This window comes from Scleropages formosus, chromosome 20 (genome assembly GCF_900964775.1).
Source record: "Scleropages formosus chromosome 20, fSclFor1.1, whole genome shotgun sequence".
NCBI lineage: Eukaryota > Metazoa > Chordata > Actinopteri > Osteoglossiformes > Osteoglossidae > Scleropages > Scleropages formosus.
Genome location: NC_041825.1, coordinates 20,270,299 through 20,284,605, shown reverse-complemented (window position 1 = coordinate 20,284,605; position 14,307 = coordinate 20,270,299). Strand labels below are relative to the sequence as shown.

At 43.0% G+C, this 14,307-nt stretch overlaps 1 protein-coding gene across 7 annotated transcripts in view; it reads left to right on the top strand.

The window, feature by feature from the left end:
• The window catches only part of septin9b (septin 9b), a 72,901-nt gene extending 58,862 nt beyond the window's left edge, over positions 1-14,039 (top strand). For all 7 annotated transcript variants that reach the window (XM_018762011.2, XM_018762012.2, XM_018762014.2 and 4 more), the window contains 8 exons: positions 1,520-1,648; positions 2,252-2,333; positions 2,432-2,569; positions 7,356-7,473; positions 8,755-8,850; positions 9,264-9,360; positions 11,079-11,130; positions 11,642-14,039. In XM_018762011.2, the coding sequence (XP_018617527.1) occupies positions 1,520-1,648; positions 2,252-2,333; positions 2,432-2,569; positions 7,356-7,473; positions 8,755-8,850; positions 9,264-9,360; positions 11,079-11,130; positions 11,642-11,774 (845 nt within the window). In that variant the 3' untranslated portion in view covers positions 11,775-14,039. The remainder of the gene's footprint in view (positions 1-1,519; positions 1,649-2,251; positions 2,334-2,431; positions 2,570-7,355; positions 7,474-8,754; positions 8,851-9,263; positions 9,361-11,078; positions 11,131-11,641) is intronic.
• Positions 14,040-14,307: the final 268 nt, after the last annotated feature.

Below are 14,307 nucleotides of genomic sequence, written 5' to 3'. Positions count from 1 at the left end.
TTCTTTAACGCCATAATTAAGATCGCATTGTTGCAGACGAATGGACAGCTTCTCTTCACCTCATCGCACTTCGTTATGTGTACGTGATGAACCGTAAAAACTGGGCCCACAGTATGGGATCATGTGCTTTGGAGTGACCAGAGTCCTCTGAGCTCTTGTAGAGTAATGTCTTAGTGGCTTTATATGTTTGTCTAACATACTTATATACTGTTGTTAGTCATTTTGTCATATGCTGTAGTACTTGAATGCACTTTTTAGGGTATTTTTGGGCTGTACATATTTTAACCAGAAATTGTCTGGATTCAATGGTCTGATCTTCATAAAGTTTCATTATAAGACACCTTGGCAAAATGTACATTTTCATAAATTAGCTATATGAAACGGTCCTCTTGGTCCCTGTGGAGCACTAATGCAAGTGTCTCTTGATTAAAGAAAAAATAGCTTTGTGGATTTTTAGTCTCCTCCTCTTTGGTGCATGTTCAGAGATGAGCAAGTTCAGTCAAGTTGTGGCATCACCATTAGAACTGAATTACAATTGCAGCAGACCACAGCCTGCCACTAGGGCTCATTAAGGAGCTCATCAGGCCCTTTAAATGTATCAACATGCTGGAGAATGACATGCTTTCAACAATGAAGCATTATGCTCAGTTCTCTCTTCACTTGAATATCTTAGCAAATGTGAATTCTTGCCCTCCACTGGTACCGTTGAACTGTAGTCTTGGTTAGGGTTTCTGTGGTGTAGTCTCCCCCAGTGCCGCTGCATCAGGTGGTGTCTGAGAGCAAGCGTGCTTTGTCAGACGTGCCAGCAGCAAAGTGCTGCTTTTTTTTCTTTCCTTCCGTCTCCTCTTTCTGCACTGCACTGCCTCTGCTGTGACATCTGTAAGCACTTGGCATCTGTGAATGTGGTGTATGTTGCACCAATTTTTAACGTATTAATGAAACAAAATGGAGGGAAGCCATTTATCTGCTGCCTAGTAGAACCTGGTTGGTTTTCCTGTAACAAAAAACTTTAAGCAAGTTGCTGGAGATGGGCCATCAAAGCCCAAAATGAAAGTGGGGCTCTCTTCCTGGAAATGAGACGATACAGCCGGTTGCAAATACAGACTCTGCTCACGCCACTGCAGAACCTAACATGCAAAAACTGCTTAATAGCTTTTGTGTTCTGATGAGGAACCCATTGTGGTGTGGACAGTGGCAGGCCCTGTGTGCCTCCTATTCTGCCTTGTCCCCAGTGTAGCGGCTTCTCCTGTGTCAGGGTGATGGGTGACTGCACGGCTGTGGACCATGACGCCCCTCACCCTAGCGGGACTATTGGCCTTTCCACCAGAGGCAGTCGGTCTGCCTTCTGTGACCTGGCGGAAAAATAGGCTGAACTAGTCATGAACCTCTTCAGAGACATACACTCCACCCAATTAGTTATCTTCTCCTTCACAACCCAACTTCCTTCTCTTAGTCACAGGGGTTGTTCAGCAGGCCTTAAAGCACGAGATGTAATGGCTGTCCATCTTCCTGTTAACAGGACAGAGTGGTTTGGGAAAATCCACGCTGATGAACACCCTCTTCAAGTCCAAAGTGAGCCGCAAGTCCACGCTGGATACACCTGAAGAGAGGATTCCCAAGACCATCGAAATTAAGTCCATCAGTCATGGTGAGTAAGGAACCTTGGAAACATGCCGAGTGGTTGGTCTCATACCACACCATAACTGCGACGGAGTCTTTACTCTTATAACCGACCGATGCGTCTCAATCTGCCTGTAAAACAATGTCAAGTCCAGGTGGTCTAAGAGTAATTTGTTGTAGCTGGTTTGACAACTACAAAATGTTTAGCTTATTGATCCCTACTGTTATACAAAAAACTGTGGAACTGAACATCTTGTGATTAATCAGTCCCTTACCTACTTAATTGTTGGCTCTAAGAACGATGTTTGGCTTGATTTAAAATAACCACCATGTTGTCAGTTAAGGAAGAAAATGAATAGACTTCTGTTCCACACCATTAAAAATAGTCTTCCTCTAGCACATGTGGTTCATTGCTGTGATATGTCCAGATTAAATGATCAGTGTGTCAGGCAAGCTAAGAGCTCAGTACATACTGGATACGCTAGGACCAGACTTGAGAACCTCTGGTCTACTGTGTGTCTAGTATAGTGCACCAATTGGGACACCAAAGAAATTTGTTGGCATCATGTTGCTTAGCTTGACACCTTCTAAGATGGGTTTTTCAGAGGGTTATCTTTTCTCAATGTTTCAGACATTGAGGAGAAGGGAGTGAGAATGAAACTGACAGTGATTGACACCCCTGGCTTTGGAGATCAGATCAACAATGAAAACTGGTAAGACTGGCACAAAAGATCAGGCTGTGGCATAAGTAAGCACTGCAGGCTGTCTACATTTTGATGTGTGACCTTACCACTGCCTCTGCACTCTGTAGCTGGCAGCCCATTATGAAGTTTATCAATGATCAGTATGAACAGTACCTACAAGAGGAGATCAACATTAACAGGAAGAAGAGAATCCCTGATTCACGGGTCCACTGCTGTATATACTTCATCCCACCCACTGGCCACTGGTAGGTGTTCTCTGAGCTCCTGTAAACCACTAGTGTGTGTAAATTTCATTTTTGCCCCTTCTCTGGACCTTGTAACATGCCATTTAAGCTCACATACATCACTATTGTGTATGTACACCTCCCAATGGACAGAAGTGTTTTCTGCACTCAGTTTTCTTTTTTTACTTGTAAATGCCAGAGTAAGAAATAAGTTACAAAGTTTGAATAGACACTCGCACACATGCTCTCCTTTATGACCTACATGCACACAGTTGTGGATACATGGTGATGCTGTATGGCAGTGGTTAACCCCACCACTGGGATGGCCTTAAGAGGTACATTATAGGTGCCATTGTTAAATTTGTTCCTTGTGGGAAGGTACTGTGTATATAGACAGCTGATAATTTGTCACAGTGCTGTTGGAGAGTTTTTAGCAGGGGGTAGTCAGTCTGAGCTGCTCATCACACATTCAGACCCACAGTGAAAACGACTTGGCTCCTGCTGCGTCAAATAGATTGAAGAGACTGCTCTCTGCTCAGCCTCTACAGCCTTGACTTCATCTGAGTGAAAGTGCTGTCCAATGACACTGGGGATGTCCCACAAAGTAAACGGTGTGGGAAAGAAAATGTTTTGATGACTAATTGCTTTCTGTAATATGTAAGGAGTTTTATGTACCTAGTAACTTTAATTCAGGCATTTCCTATGGTAAGGAGAAATTGATGCCAGGTTTTTGTTTGGCTCTTGACCAAGCTGGGCTGTTTCAGAAATGAGTTAGTGATTTGGAAAGCAAGAAGGCTTCAGTTACTGATACACTCTTCATACTTACAGAAAGCACCATAAAGAATGATTTGGTTTTGATAACAAACCAACAATCAAAATAAGATTGGGTTCTCCAGAATACAGCAGTATGTCAGAAATGATTACTTATTTTAGGCTGTGTATGTGTTTAATTTGTGCATATAAAATTTTTTTGGACACACAGATGTTGTAGAAGTTGGATTAATAAGTTTCCATATGGGTTTTTTCTTTGAAAGCAGATGTGAGTCTTCAGTTTTCTCTTACTCTAAAAGGAGCTGGTTGGGGAAGTTTTTAGCAGGGGTTTAATTTCAGGTGGGCTTTAGAAAGGGCTGGCAAGTGCTGCTTAAAATGAAGTTACTTAATTTTGTGTGAAATTTTAGTGTTGGAGTACTCTCATACACATTTTTGCAACATGATTGTTTTAGATGAAATTTTCACCGGAAAAGAAGGCCTGCACTGTGATAAAGGGGTAATGACTACAGGTACTTTTCCCATGGCACGAAGATGAGAGCTGGTACTCTAGTTCTGGACATAGCCGAGGGTGCAAACAATGGTTGTAGAATTTAAAATGTTTCCAGTATTTGTTCAGTATGCAATGTCAATAGAGTATAGTACACATACAATAAAGTAATCTGTAGTTTGGTGCATTGCTTAGGAAAAAAATGCAGGTATCTTCAAGAAGGCAGTACTCATCCCATTTTTTTAATGGAAACTAGAAAATAATTCTGCTGGGTAAAGGGGTACAAGTGTCAGTCTGCAAGGATTTCCTTGAGTTACAGTTGATTAAACTACATATTTAAAATGAGTTCCTAGGTGGGGTGGCTGGTAGCATTGTGGCTGGAGCGGCTGCCCTTGGCTCTGAAGGTTGCCAGTTCAATCCCTGCCTGCAGCTGTAGTGCCCCTGAGCAAGGTGCCTGTCCTGCAATTGCTCTTGTACCCTCACCCAAGTTTATGCCTGAGTAACTAGTTGTGGCCCTGCAATGGGCTGGCACCCATCCAAGGTGTCCCCCCACCCAATGTTTCTGGGATAGGCTCCGGCTCACCACTATCCCTCTTGGGACAAGCAGTTGTTGAAATTGGTTGGTTGGTTCCTAGGTGCATGTGATGTGCTTCTGAAATTCCTGACAGTTTGTTCCCCCGGCAGCACCTGCACATGAACACAAGGCTTCAGAAGTGTTGACATTGAATGGGATGTCCAAACTATGCAACACAGTGAGATACACAGATAAACATCATCTCAGTGAACTCCAGTTCCTCTCCACTTCCCATATCCCACAACAATCATGGCCTGGGACTGGAAACATGGCAGGCTCTTCTGTTTTGCTTGAAACTCAGCCTTTCCTTGTATCTGTCTCCATTTCTACTCTGCAGACATCTGGATGTAATTTCTGTTCTACTCTAGTCGCGCTTCCTCTCCGAGTCCTCTTTGTCTTTGAATTAAACTCAAATGGACTGAGGGCATCTCGGAAAGTCAGCTGCAGTTTGTGATCCGGTGGTGAATCTCGTTGTACCTCGGCATTTTTCTGTTAAATCGGGAAATGTGTTCCCTGGGAAAGACTCCAACTGTGGAAACAAGCTTTGTGCTTCTGACTGTGAAATCATCTTGCTTTCTACTAGATGAATTCATGCAGTTTTAATTTTAATTTCTGCCAATAATAGAATGTATAAAACTCCCTGATGTGAAATATTACATCTTATAAGATTTTTACTGGTGTTATCCTGGTGTCTTTTGTCTCTTTCCAGTTTTTTTGTGATGGTAAGTTGCTTAACTTGGGGTAAAACAGTTAACCCTCCAGGGAACAGGTCTGTCTTGCTTCTGGTTTTCTGATCCAGTCACTTAATTTCATAACCAGATGTTGTGCTTGAATATTTTCAAATCTTAAGGTTTGCAGAGCATGGCTCTGACATGGCCTGTGAGTGTCTTGAAGCCCTTTGAGCTCTGGTCCTCCCCATCCTCCCTTTCCAGGCTTGCTCAGCAATGGGAGGTGTGTGTTTGTTGTGTGATGGCTGGAATACATTGCCAGTTGCTGTGTCGCCAAGCGTGGCCCCTTGTTAAAAAAAACAGGAGAAAAGCCAGGGTCCTGCCCTCCAGACTGTCATTTTCCAGAATTGTTCAGCACCTGTGTCCTCCCAGAGGCCTTTGTTTGGCAGGGGAAATGAGAAAGCTAGAATCCAGTTTCTCACTACTACCACCCAGAGGCTTGGGGCATGGTTCTCGAAGACTGACTTGTTCCTTGTGGTTTCTGAAAATTTAAGCATGCCCTGTGTAACACTTTTTCTCTGTGGAGTGCTCTTGTGTGTGGAGTCTCTTTGTAAAGACTGAGCTGGGGACCTGCTTTACACCCAAGTGGTTTTGGTTGAACTTTATAAGTTTCAAAGTCACTCTCAAGATGCATGCTGAACAAACAAATGACGGAAATATGTCCTTGTTGAACCTCTATAATTACACAGTGGAATGGTTCAACCACAAATTATTGGAGGGCAATGTAAATTAGTGCGTGAGCTAATTTGAGCTACATCTGAAAAGTCAGCTGCAGTAAATGACCACTCAATTGCTGCATGGGTTGTCTGCCACAACCCCAGTAGTCCTGGGATAACAGAAGTCATTCTTTGGCTCAGTGGCACAATAATAATGGCAGTGGGCAGAATCTCTGTGGACTTCTGCAGTGGCGAAGACATGTTTTCTCTGGTTTGAATGCGTGCTGCTGCTGCTTGTATATCTGTGATTTCCAGTAATATCAATTTTTTGAAACCTGGTCACAATAGTGCTTTCTGCTGATTGACTTATGAAGGCTAAATTGCAGTATAGGTACACGTGTGCCTGCCTGCATTTGTTCTTGGACATGCATCTGTCTAGTGTACTGACAGCTTTTGAGGACAAGACAGCATCTCGCCCAGTGTCATGAGCAGGCAAGAGAGGAGTGGGCTGAATCGGGAGCGGCCCTTCAGAGATTGAGAGCACACATTACTCTTTGGTATCATCCTATCAAAGCAGATTTTCATGTTTGTGTAGCACTGCATATGTTTGCCTGGTGACTGTCCTTGCAGCTGCTCTGACTTTTCTATGGGGTTCTGCAGAGCTAACCAAAAGGAAGGGTAGGGTTACCATTAGTTTGGGAGAGGTGCCTCTGTCATGGAAGCTGTAGAGGCCTGCCTGGCATCTTTTTCCTCAGCATGGTACTCAAATGTGGTCTGTTTTACTGTGCTAGTTAATCAGTGGTTGGGAGAAATTTCTGATTATTTTGCAAAACAAAGTTCTGTCTAATTTACATGATCAGCATTGCATGAGTCTAAAACCACAGCCTAAGGCAAGACTTAACTGTCATTAAATTGCTTACTTGCTGTCTGGAACAGTTAACTTTTTACATGGTGATCTACTTCTGCTACTGTAACGAACTGTTTCAGTGCACGTTGCTCAGTGGTACAACAGCCATTGCACTTCCTGAGGTTTTGAACCCTGCAAGCCTTGCATGTCCTGTAACCGGTGCAATGTGTGGTTCCCACGCTACAACAAACAGTAGTGTTCCCTGCCAGCTAGGCCTCCAGTTTACTTCACTTTGGGTGCGTTAGACACCATAGTGGTACTGGACCATTGTTTGTCTCGGTTTCAGAAGTTGTTGCTAAGAATGTAACAGAAAGCAGTGGGTTCCTGCTTGCCTAAGGAGCTTACATCTCAGGGTTCACAAGAAGATGACAGGGTCACATGTAGAGTTTCTTGCTTCCGGTCACGTGACCGGAAAGCACATGTAAACTGACTTATCTCTTTTCCTGTGTTTTCAGTCAGGTTTAAGCTGATGTTTTATCAGAAAACCAATGCCAGCAAGAAGTGTCCATTTGTGCATGTGATGAACTTCATTGCCGTTGCCACTTATTTTCCTTTATTTGCTTGAGGAAAATCTGAAACAAATTATAGCAGGTCTTCATCTGCATTTTAGACCTTTGCATCATGTGCTGTTTGAAGTGTCTTTTTCTCTTCTCCCCCCCCACATTGGCTTTCTGCCCACTGCAGCCTAAGGCCCCTAGATGTGGAGTTCATGAGACACCTCAGTAAAGTGGTGAACATCGTCCCTGTCATTGCAAAGGCAGATACCTTAACGCTAGAGGAGAGGGATTTCTTCAAAAAGAAGGTAAGCAGTAGAAAATTTCTGAACTTGAGTGCTCCTTAAAGGCAAAAGTTTAAGAAAAAAAAAAAAAATTCAACCGAAGCCACATTGCTCACCAACTGATTAACTGGAACATGTTGACAGCTGCACATCCTTTGGTATGATATGAGCCCCTCAAAATATGGTTCTCTGAAGCTTCTGTACCTCAATAGTGTTTCAGGATTTTTATAAGTTTTAAAAAAAAAAAAAAAAAAAAAAAACTGAAAGCCAAAGAGATTGGTGTTAGGAAGGGGGAAGATGCACGATGCTGTGCACTTCCTGCTTATTTGCTCTAGCCACTTGGCAGTGTTGAGCACTTCCTGTTTGTAGGCTAGAAGTCATTGATGGAGAGCCTCTAATCTAAACATTTAACCATGTTTCTGTTGGACAGCAGTCAGAGATAAAACAAGGGCCTACCATGGGATGTGCATCTGTCTTGCTGTAGCTCCTCCAGTGTGGCTTAATGACATTTTCAAGCAGGAAATGCGCTTGGCTGCTTGGACAGTGAAATGGAACACAAAGCCCTGTGAAACAGAAGCTCACAGCTTCTAATTGGTGGTTTTCATGAGTTACACAGATGTGACTGTTCCCTCCTGCAGTTGACTTGCAGGCAGAGGATAGAAGCTTTTTTGTGTGGCTCCCTCCTCCCCCACCCCCATTTTGACTCTTTAATGGCTGTTAAGGAGCTTATTGATTTCACTTCTTTAAATGTGATTTTGATATTAGTGCTCTTGAAGTCTACAACAGGTCAGGTGAATTGTGATTAGCAACTATTCTCCCCCCCCCCCCCCCCCCCAAAAAAAGTATTTTTACAAAGGCTTTGAGCACTCTTGTCTGTTTTTAGTACTGCTTTAGTATATTTTGCACAAAGGAGATAATGTCAAATGTAAGGGCTGTCACAGCCGGTGTGTGTCGTTGCACTGGGCTGGGCATGCTGTCCTCCAGCTCCACAGTTTGTGTGCTGTAGAGCACGGCGTGCTGTGCAGGAGAACCACAGAGCTGTGTCAGTCTTCTGAGATGGGCCTCTTTGTTCATATCTGCCTAAAAGACTGGCTCTTTTGTTGAATGGGTGCTACTTTGTCTTGACTTACAGTATCACTTCTGTGCTATTGTGATATAACTATACCTGTTCAGCCTAGTCTGCCAATCTTTTAGATTGCCCCACCAGGACACCCAAGACACAGGGCTTCCTAATGGAAGTTTTTGTTTATAGTCAATGGACTTAACAGGAAATACAGTCCTTTATATACTTCTGTTTCTGGGCAGATTAGGGAAGAGTTGCGGGCCAATGGGATTGATGTTTACCCACAGAAGGAGTTTGACGAGGATGCGGAGGACAGGGTGACCAATGAGAGGATCAGAGTAAGTACACTGGGGTGTGTCACTATCACAACGTACCCTCTGACGAGTAGCATGCAATCACTTTCGATTCCTTTGGTTCTGAGAGCTTAACCATGTTGTGACATTTTTTCCCCCCATTTAAAGAATAGTCTTAAATATATTTTGGATAAATGAGCATTTCATTCAGATTTCACTGGAAATATTGTCTTTTGTACTGATCTAAGGGGAAAAAAAACACAAACCTCAGATCATATTGCCCAGTTGAGGTTCTTAAAATAATATTTATGAGCTTGTTTAAACCCTATGGGAACCAGATATACTAAATATTTATATTATTTGGGAAGTGGATAAGTAATTGCATGGAGTTGTGACCTGCTGTTTTGACTGGGACCATAATGACCTTCAGCCCTGCAATTTGTGCATTGGTCTCTCAGGAGATGATCCCCTTTGCGGTGGTGGGGAGTGACCAGGAGTACCAGGTCAATGGGAGGAGGCTTCTGGGAAGGAAAACAAAGTGGGGCACCATTGAAGGTAACATCCTGTCTCCTTTCCTTGAAGGCCTGGCTTCTGTATTGTAGAAGTGGGCTCAAGGTCACCAGACTTTAAGAGCTGACAGATGTAAAAAAGTAAATTTCTGACTTTGAAATTTGGCTCCAGGGTATCGTGCAAGAGACTTTAATGGTCTGTACTCTCAATTCCTGGCTATTGTGATTGACTGTGGGCCGAAGGCTGAAAACCAGTAAGATGTTGGAGAGAACATGTGGTGGACATGTTGAAAAGAATGTTTAAGAAATTGTAAAGTTTTTGTATCACTAACACTGTAGGGAGACCCTACAAGTTTAATTGAAGAAAAGAGTAATGAGTCAAAATCAGTATCACTGAAAGTATTCTGGGTCCACTTTGTGTGTGTGCACTTGGGACTCTCCAAATGGTTGTGTAATTGGGTTGTGAGTAAAGATGAGGTGTACTTGAACCTCGGAGAGAGGCTGAAAATGGAGCTAAAGTGAGACAGCATGCGTATGCATGCTTTTGGTCGCACACTGACCCTGCACAAACCACACAAAGACTCCTTTAATACCGAGACAGGCGTTGTGCAGCCAATGCGAGAAGGAAGGCTGCTGGACATGTCTACATGATGGCAATAAATAAGGCCGCCACAAAAGATCCAGTGTGCTTGTGGTCCCGAGCTGGTGTAGTGGGGGAGGAAATGAAGAGGGTCAGTGACTCCAAGAGCTCCCCTCACTGCCTGGCCTGCACAGGTCCAACCTTCAGGCTGTCCTCCACTACTACCCCATGCACACTCAGATGTGGACTCTATCGTGCTGTGAGTAGGCAGAAGGGGGAGGGTGTGCTGCTCTACAGCAGTTCTGCTTGCTATCTGTCAGTGAAGGAAAGCTGCCATTCTTGCTTTGAAGTGCACAGGTGTTGAACTGCAGAAATTATCTCTGTGTTGAAAGATCGATGTGCGCTGAAAGGACAACAACCACTTGGAACCCAATTTTTCTCTCACAATCTGGTGGCGAAGCACTTTGTTGCCCCATCAGTGGAATTTACTGGTGCTTTCAAAGCCAGAACAAACAAGTTTTTTTTTATTTCTGTGGACATGACAGAAGTGATCTCTCGCTGGATTCCAGCCATGATATTTGGTAAAAGTATGGACTGCAGCATCAGTTAGAAACTGCAGCTTACATGAAGTTGTTACTGTGTTCTGCCACCCTCTGTTCACTACTGCAGCACTGTCCTCTGGTGGAATCATTGAACAATTGCAGCCCCACAAGTCAGTCGTTTAAAAAACCAAAGTTTTCCACCTTCACTTTGGAAAAATTGTGACACAGTGAAAAGTTCATCACCCAGTAAACTGGAGTGGGACATTATGCCCTATGAAGGGTTTATGGGCTAGGGATTTTTTTTCCAGCAAGAAAATATTGTTGCTTATTAAATTTACTTCATGTTTTTTCCATACTTTTGTAACTTAAAATCTGTTTTGAAAATAGAACTCTAAGCACCTGGGATTTTTTTTTAATGAAACCAGTATTTGGTTATTTGGCAGTAGACTGGCTAATAAAGGATCTGGGTCTTATTACATAATTGCCTCTGCATCGCTACACTTTAAACTACCCTTTGGGTTTTTTAACATATGTTGTCGTCTTATGGTTAAGCTGATAGGAGGTGCTTTTGAAGTGTGTTGGAAGGACATGGATAGTGTCATGTTGGGCATGAATTTATTTGTGCAAATGCTGTCTTTGCAGTTGAGAACATTGCACACTGTGAGTTTGCCTATTTGCGGGACCTTCTCATTAGGTGAGTGACCTTCCAATGTCATTATGGACACGTTTCTATAGTATCATACAAACATATTTTAATGATAACTTGCTGAGCTTCAATATATTTAATACAGATCTGTTAACATCACAGCATCACACTATTTGCAGTGCCTTCAAGTAAAAAAAAAGCCATTATCAATTTTTTTAAACCAATAATTATTCATGAGGTCAGTTGGCACAGGCAAGCTAGCTTTCACAGTAGGGATGTTCAAAAACTGTAGATGTACCATTTAGTGCACTATGCCCTATTGGATTTTTAAGTGGGATCTCTCCAGGTATGTCTTCAGTGTTTGGTTTCCTTGGAGGTGACATTTGAGGAATGAACACCTAGTATCCAGGGAACACTGCCACCACTTCCTACTGCTCTGAGGAGGACACTGAAAGCCCTGATATGAATGCAGCCTTTGAAAGCAGCCTGAAGATGCTCAGTCTGTCGAGTGCATTGTCCTTCACTGGTGTTCTTTTGGCGCCTCTCCCTGTTCCTTCAGGACCCACATGCAGAACATCAAAGACATCACCAGCAGCATCCACTACGAGGCATACCGTGTCCGCAGGCTCAATGAGAGCAACATGCAAGCCAACGGCATTGCTGAGCACGATGTGACCTCCCACGAGATGTAGACACCCACCCAGCCCTCTAATCTGTCCCCAGCCATTGTCCCCTGCCATGTGACTCCACTCCACTCCTCTCCCCTCCCTCCATCCTGACAGGCTGGCTCCCCTCCCTTAAGCAGAACCCCAGCCAAGAACATTTAAGTGCTAGGTCATGTTGTATACTGCTGAGGCCTCCAGCAATATCTGCTCAGCTGATCAGACCCACAGAGAGTACAGCAAAGCAGCTATCGCTTATTTGTCGACATACCACCTCAGTGACAATTCTGAACTGTTGTCCCATAAATGACATGTCACAGCTTCATATCTTTCACCCCTTATCTGTGTTTTAGATGCTTTTTGTTGTCTTATTTGACCAATAATCCATACATCATACATGTACAGTATGTTCATGGCTGATTTACTGTGGCACATTGTTAGGGTGGGGAAATGGAGGGTGTCACGGACAACATTGGAACTGGACCATTTTGAAGAAAGCAGTCTCTACACTGCATGCTTCCAGAGGTGGCACCTTTTCCCCTTTCTCCTAATACAGCCCAGATGTGCTAATGTTGAATCAAGCATTGTAAAACGGTTAACATCTGGAAACAATTTTGGATATGTTGGTTTAAAGGAAAAAGCTGTAGCGAAAAGGAGGTGGTTATATGGCATGCCTAAATGTGAACAGGTAGAGGTGGATGAGGAGGCCAAGGTAGCAGAGAAGCTGAGTGTACCCTAAAATTGTTACTGATAACTAACTACACAAAGTCCACAAAAACATGAACCGAATCAAAATTGGACAGCATTAGCATTGTGTGGCTGTGTGTGATGATGGGCTTCTGGTCTATTGGACACTCTTGACACCTCTGCTCTGCCAATTTCAGTGCTATGCAGAGCAGTTTAGCTTTTTTGAAACACTTTGAGTTAAAGATAAAACTCAGCACATTTATGCCAATTTTTTGTATGCTGTTTGCATTTGTTCATCTATACAGTCACATTTGTATGTTTTTGTTGTGATTATCGTTAATTGTAGGAGGGGTGTAAGCAATACAGAATTAATTGTGCTCTCTGTGCCTTATCTAAGCCAAATGTTCTTCCTGATATAAAAATACCAGATATGTTTGAAGTGATGTGGAAAGGAATGAATATTTATGTTTCTTTAAAGATAGATGTATACCCTTTCAATGGAGCCGGTGTCACCTGTAACTAATGCTGTTTTCCTTGCCCCCGTCAACAGGAGTAACGTCGACTTGGTGATTTGTACGTGTTTCCATGTTATTCATTTATTTATTGGTAACTGTCTGCAAGCATTTTTTTCCTTTTTCCTAATGAAAACTTACATAATTTCATTGGTTTATGTGTTGGATAAAAGCCCAACAAAACTGCTGGCACATTTGTAATGACAGGGCCAGACACTGAGCACCTTCAAACTCAGTCTCCACAGTGTCACTCCCAGCCACCTCACTGGGCAAGATCACCTTGCTTGCGAGGAGGCTGCACAGATGATGCAGAGATGTTGGTGGAAAAAGGACCTGAGTTTTATGGGTGTTGTAGGCCCTTGTACGTTCACCTTTTTAAATGGCTTTGGGGAAAAACTGCAGGGGGCAGAAGCTTAGTCATTTGCTGACAGCATATAGAGGGTGGTACACAGAGGACTGTTCTCTTCTGCAGAGTTGAGTACCTGTGGAGAGTCAGGGCTGCTGCCTCAGGTGTGTATTTCCCGTGATAAGCAGTGTTTTCAGTCCAGTATTGTTAAATAGACTCCTCAGTTCTCCACACACTTGTGAATGCCCTACATAGAACAAGGGGGCTGTTGGGCTCCTCTTAGTGCACACATTTCAGTGAAATCCCCCTTTGGAGAGACTATGGAGAGATGCCTACAACAAAGAGAACATGGAAGGAAAGGCAGCAGGGAATGTGATAAAGTGATCAAAGTGTCAACATCCAGTCCTTGGTTCTCAGAATGCAGCAGGCAGCGCAAGAACAATCCAAAGGTAGAAATGTGTCGCACACTTGCTATATGTCAAGGTCTTTAACAGTCCCATATTTGCTTTGTGAGCAGAAAAAAAAAGATGGAAAATGCTGCTTACAAGTATAACGAATGCTGTTTTATTATCTGTGTTTTGTTTTGCATTTTTGGTAAGACTCGTTTTAAACTGCCCAAGTTTTCCACCGCTTTGTATTTGATGTTCTTAATTGTAAAGTCCTACATAATAATCTGCTATAATTGAGTAAAATTGTGCTTACTAGGAGACCCAAAGAGAATGTTGTCATTTTGTCTGCAAACTGAAATTAAGAAGCAATAAAGTTATTTACCTCTTGTTGTATATTCATTGTCCATGTCTATTTTTAAACTAGTATCACTCGCAGCATACAAGTCAGTACTAGTAATGAAAGTATTAGCTTTGAAAGGCTGTCTATTCTAGTCACTTCCCCCCCCTCCCCCAATTTAAAAAGTACAGGAATGCTGGTGTGAAATTTGACTTTTGCCTCCCCCAATCAATAACCTGTAAGTAATGAACAATACCATGTGCAGCATGTGATATGAAGGCTAGGGAGGAAG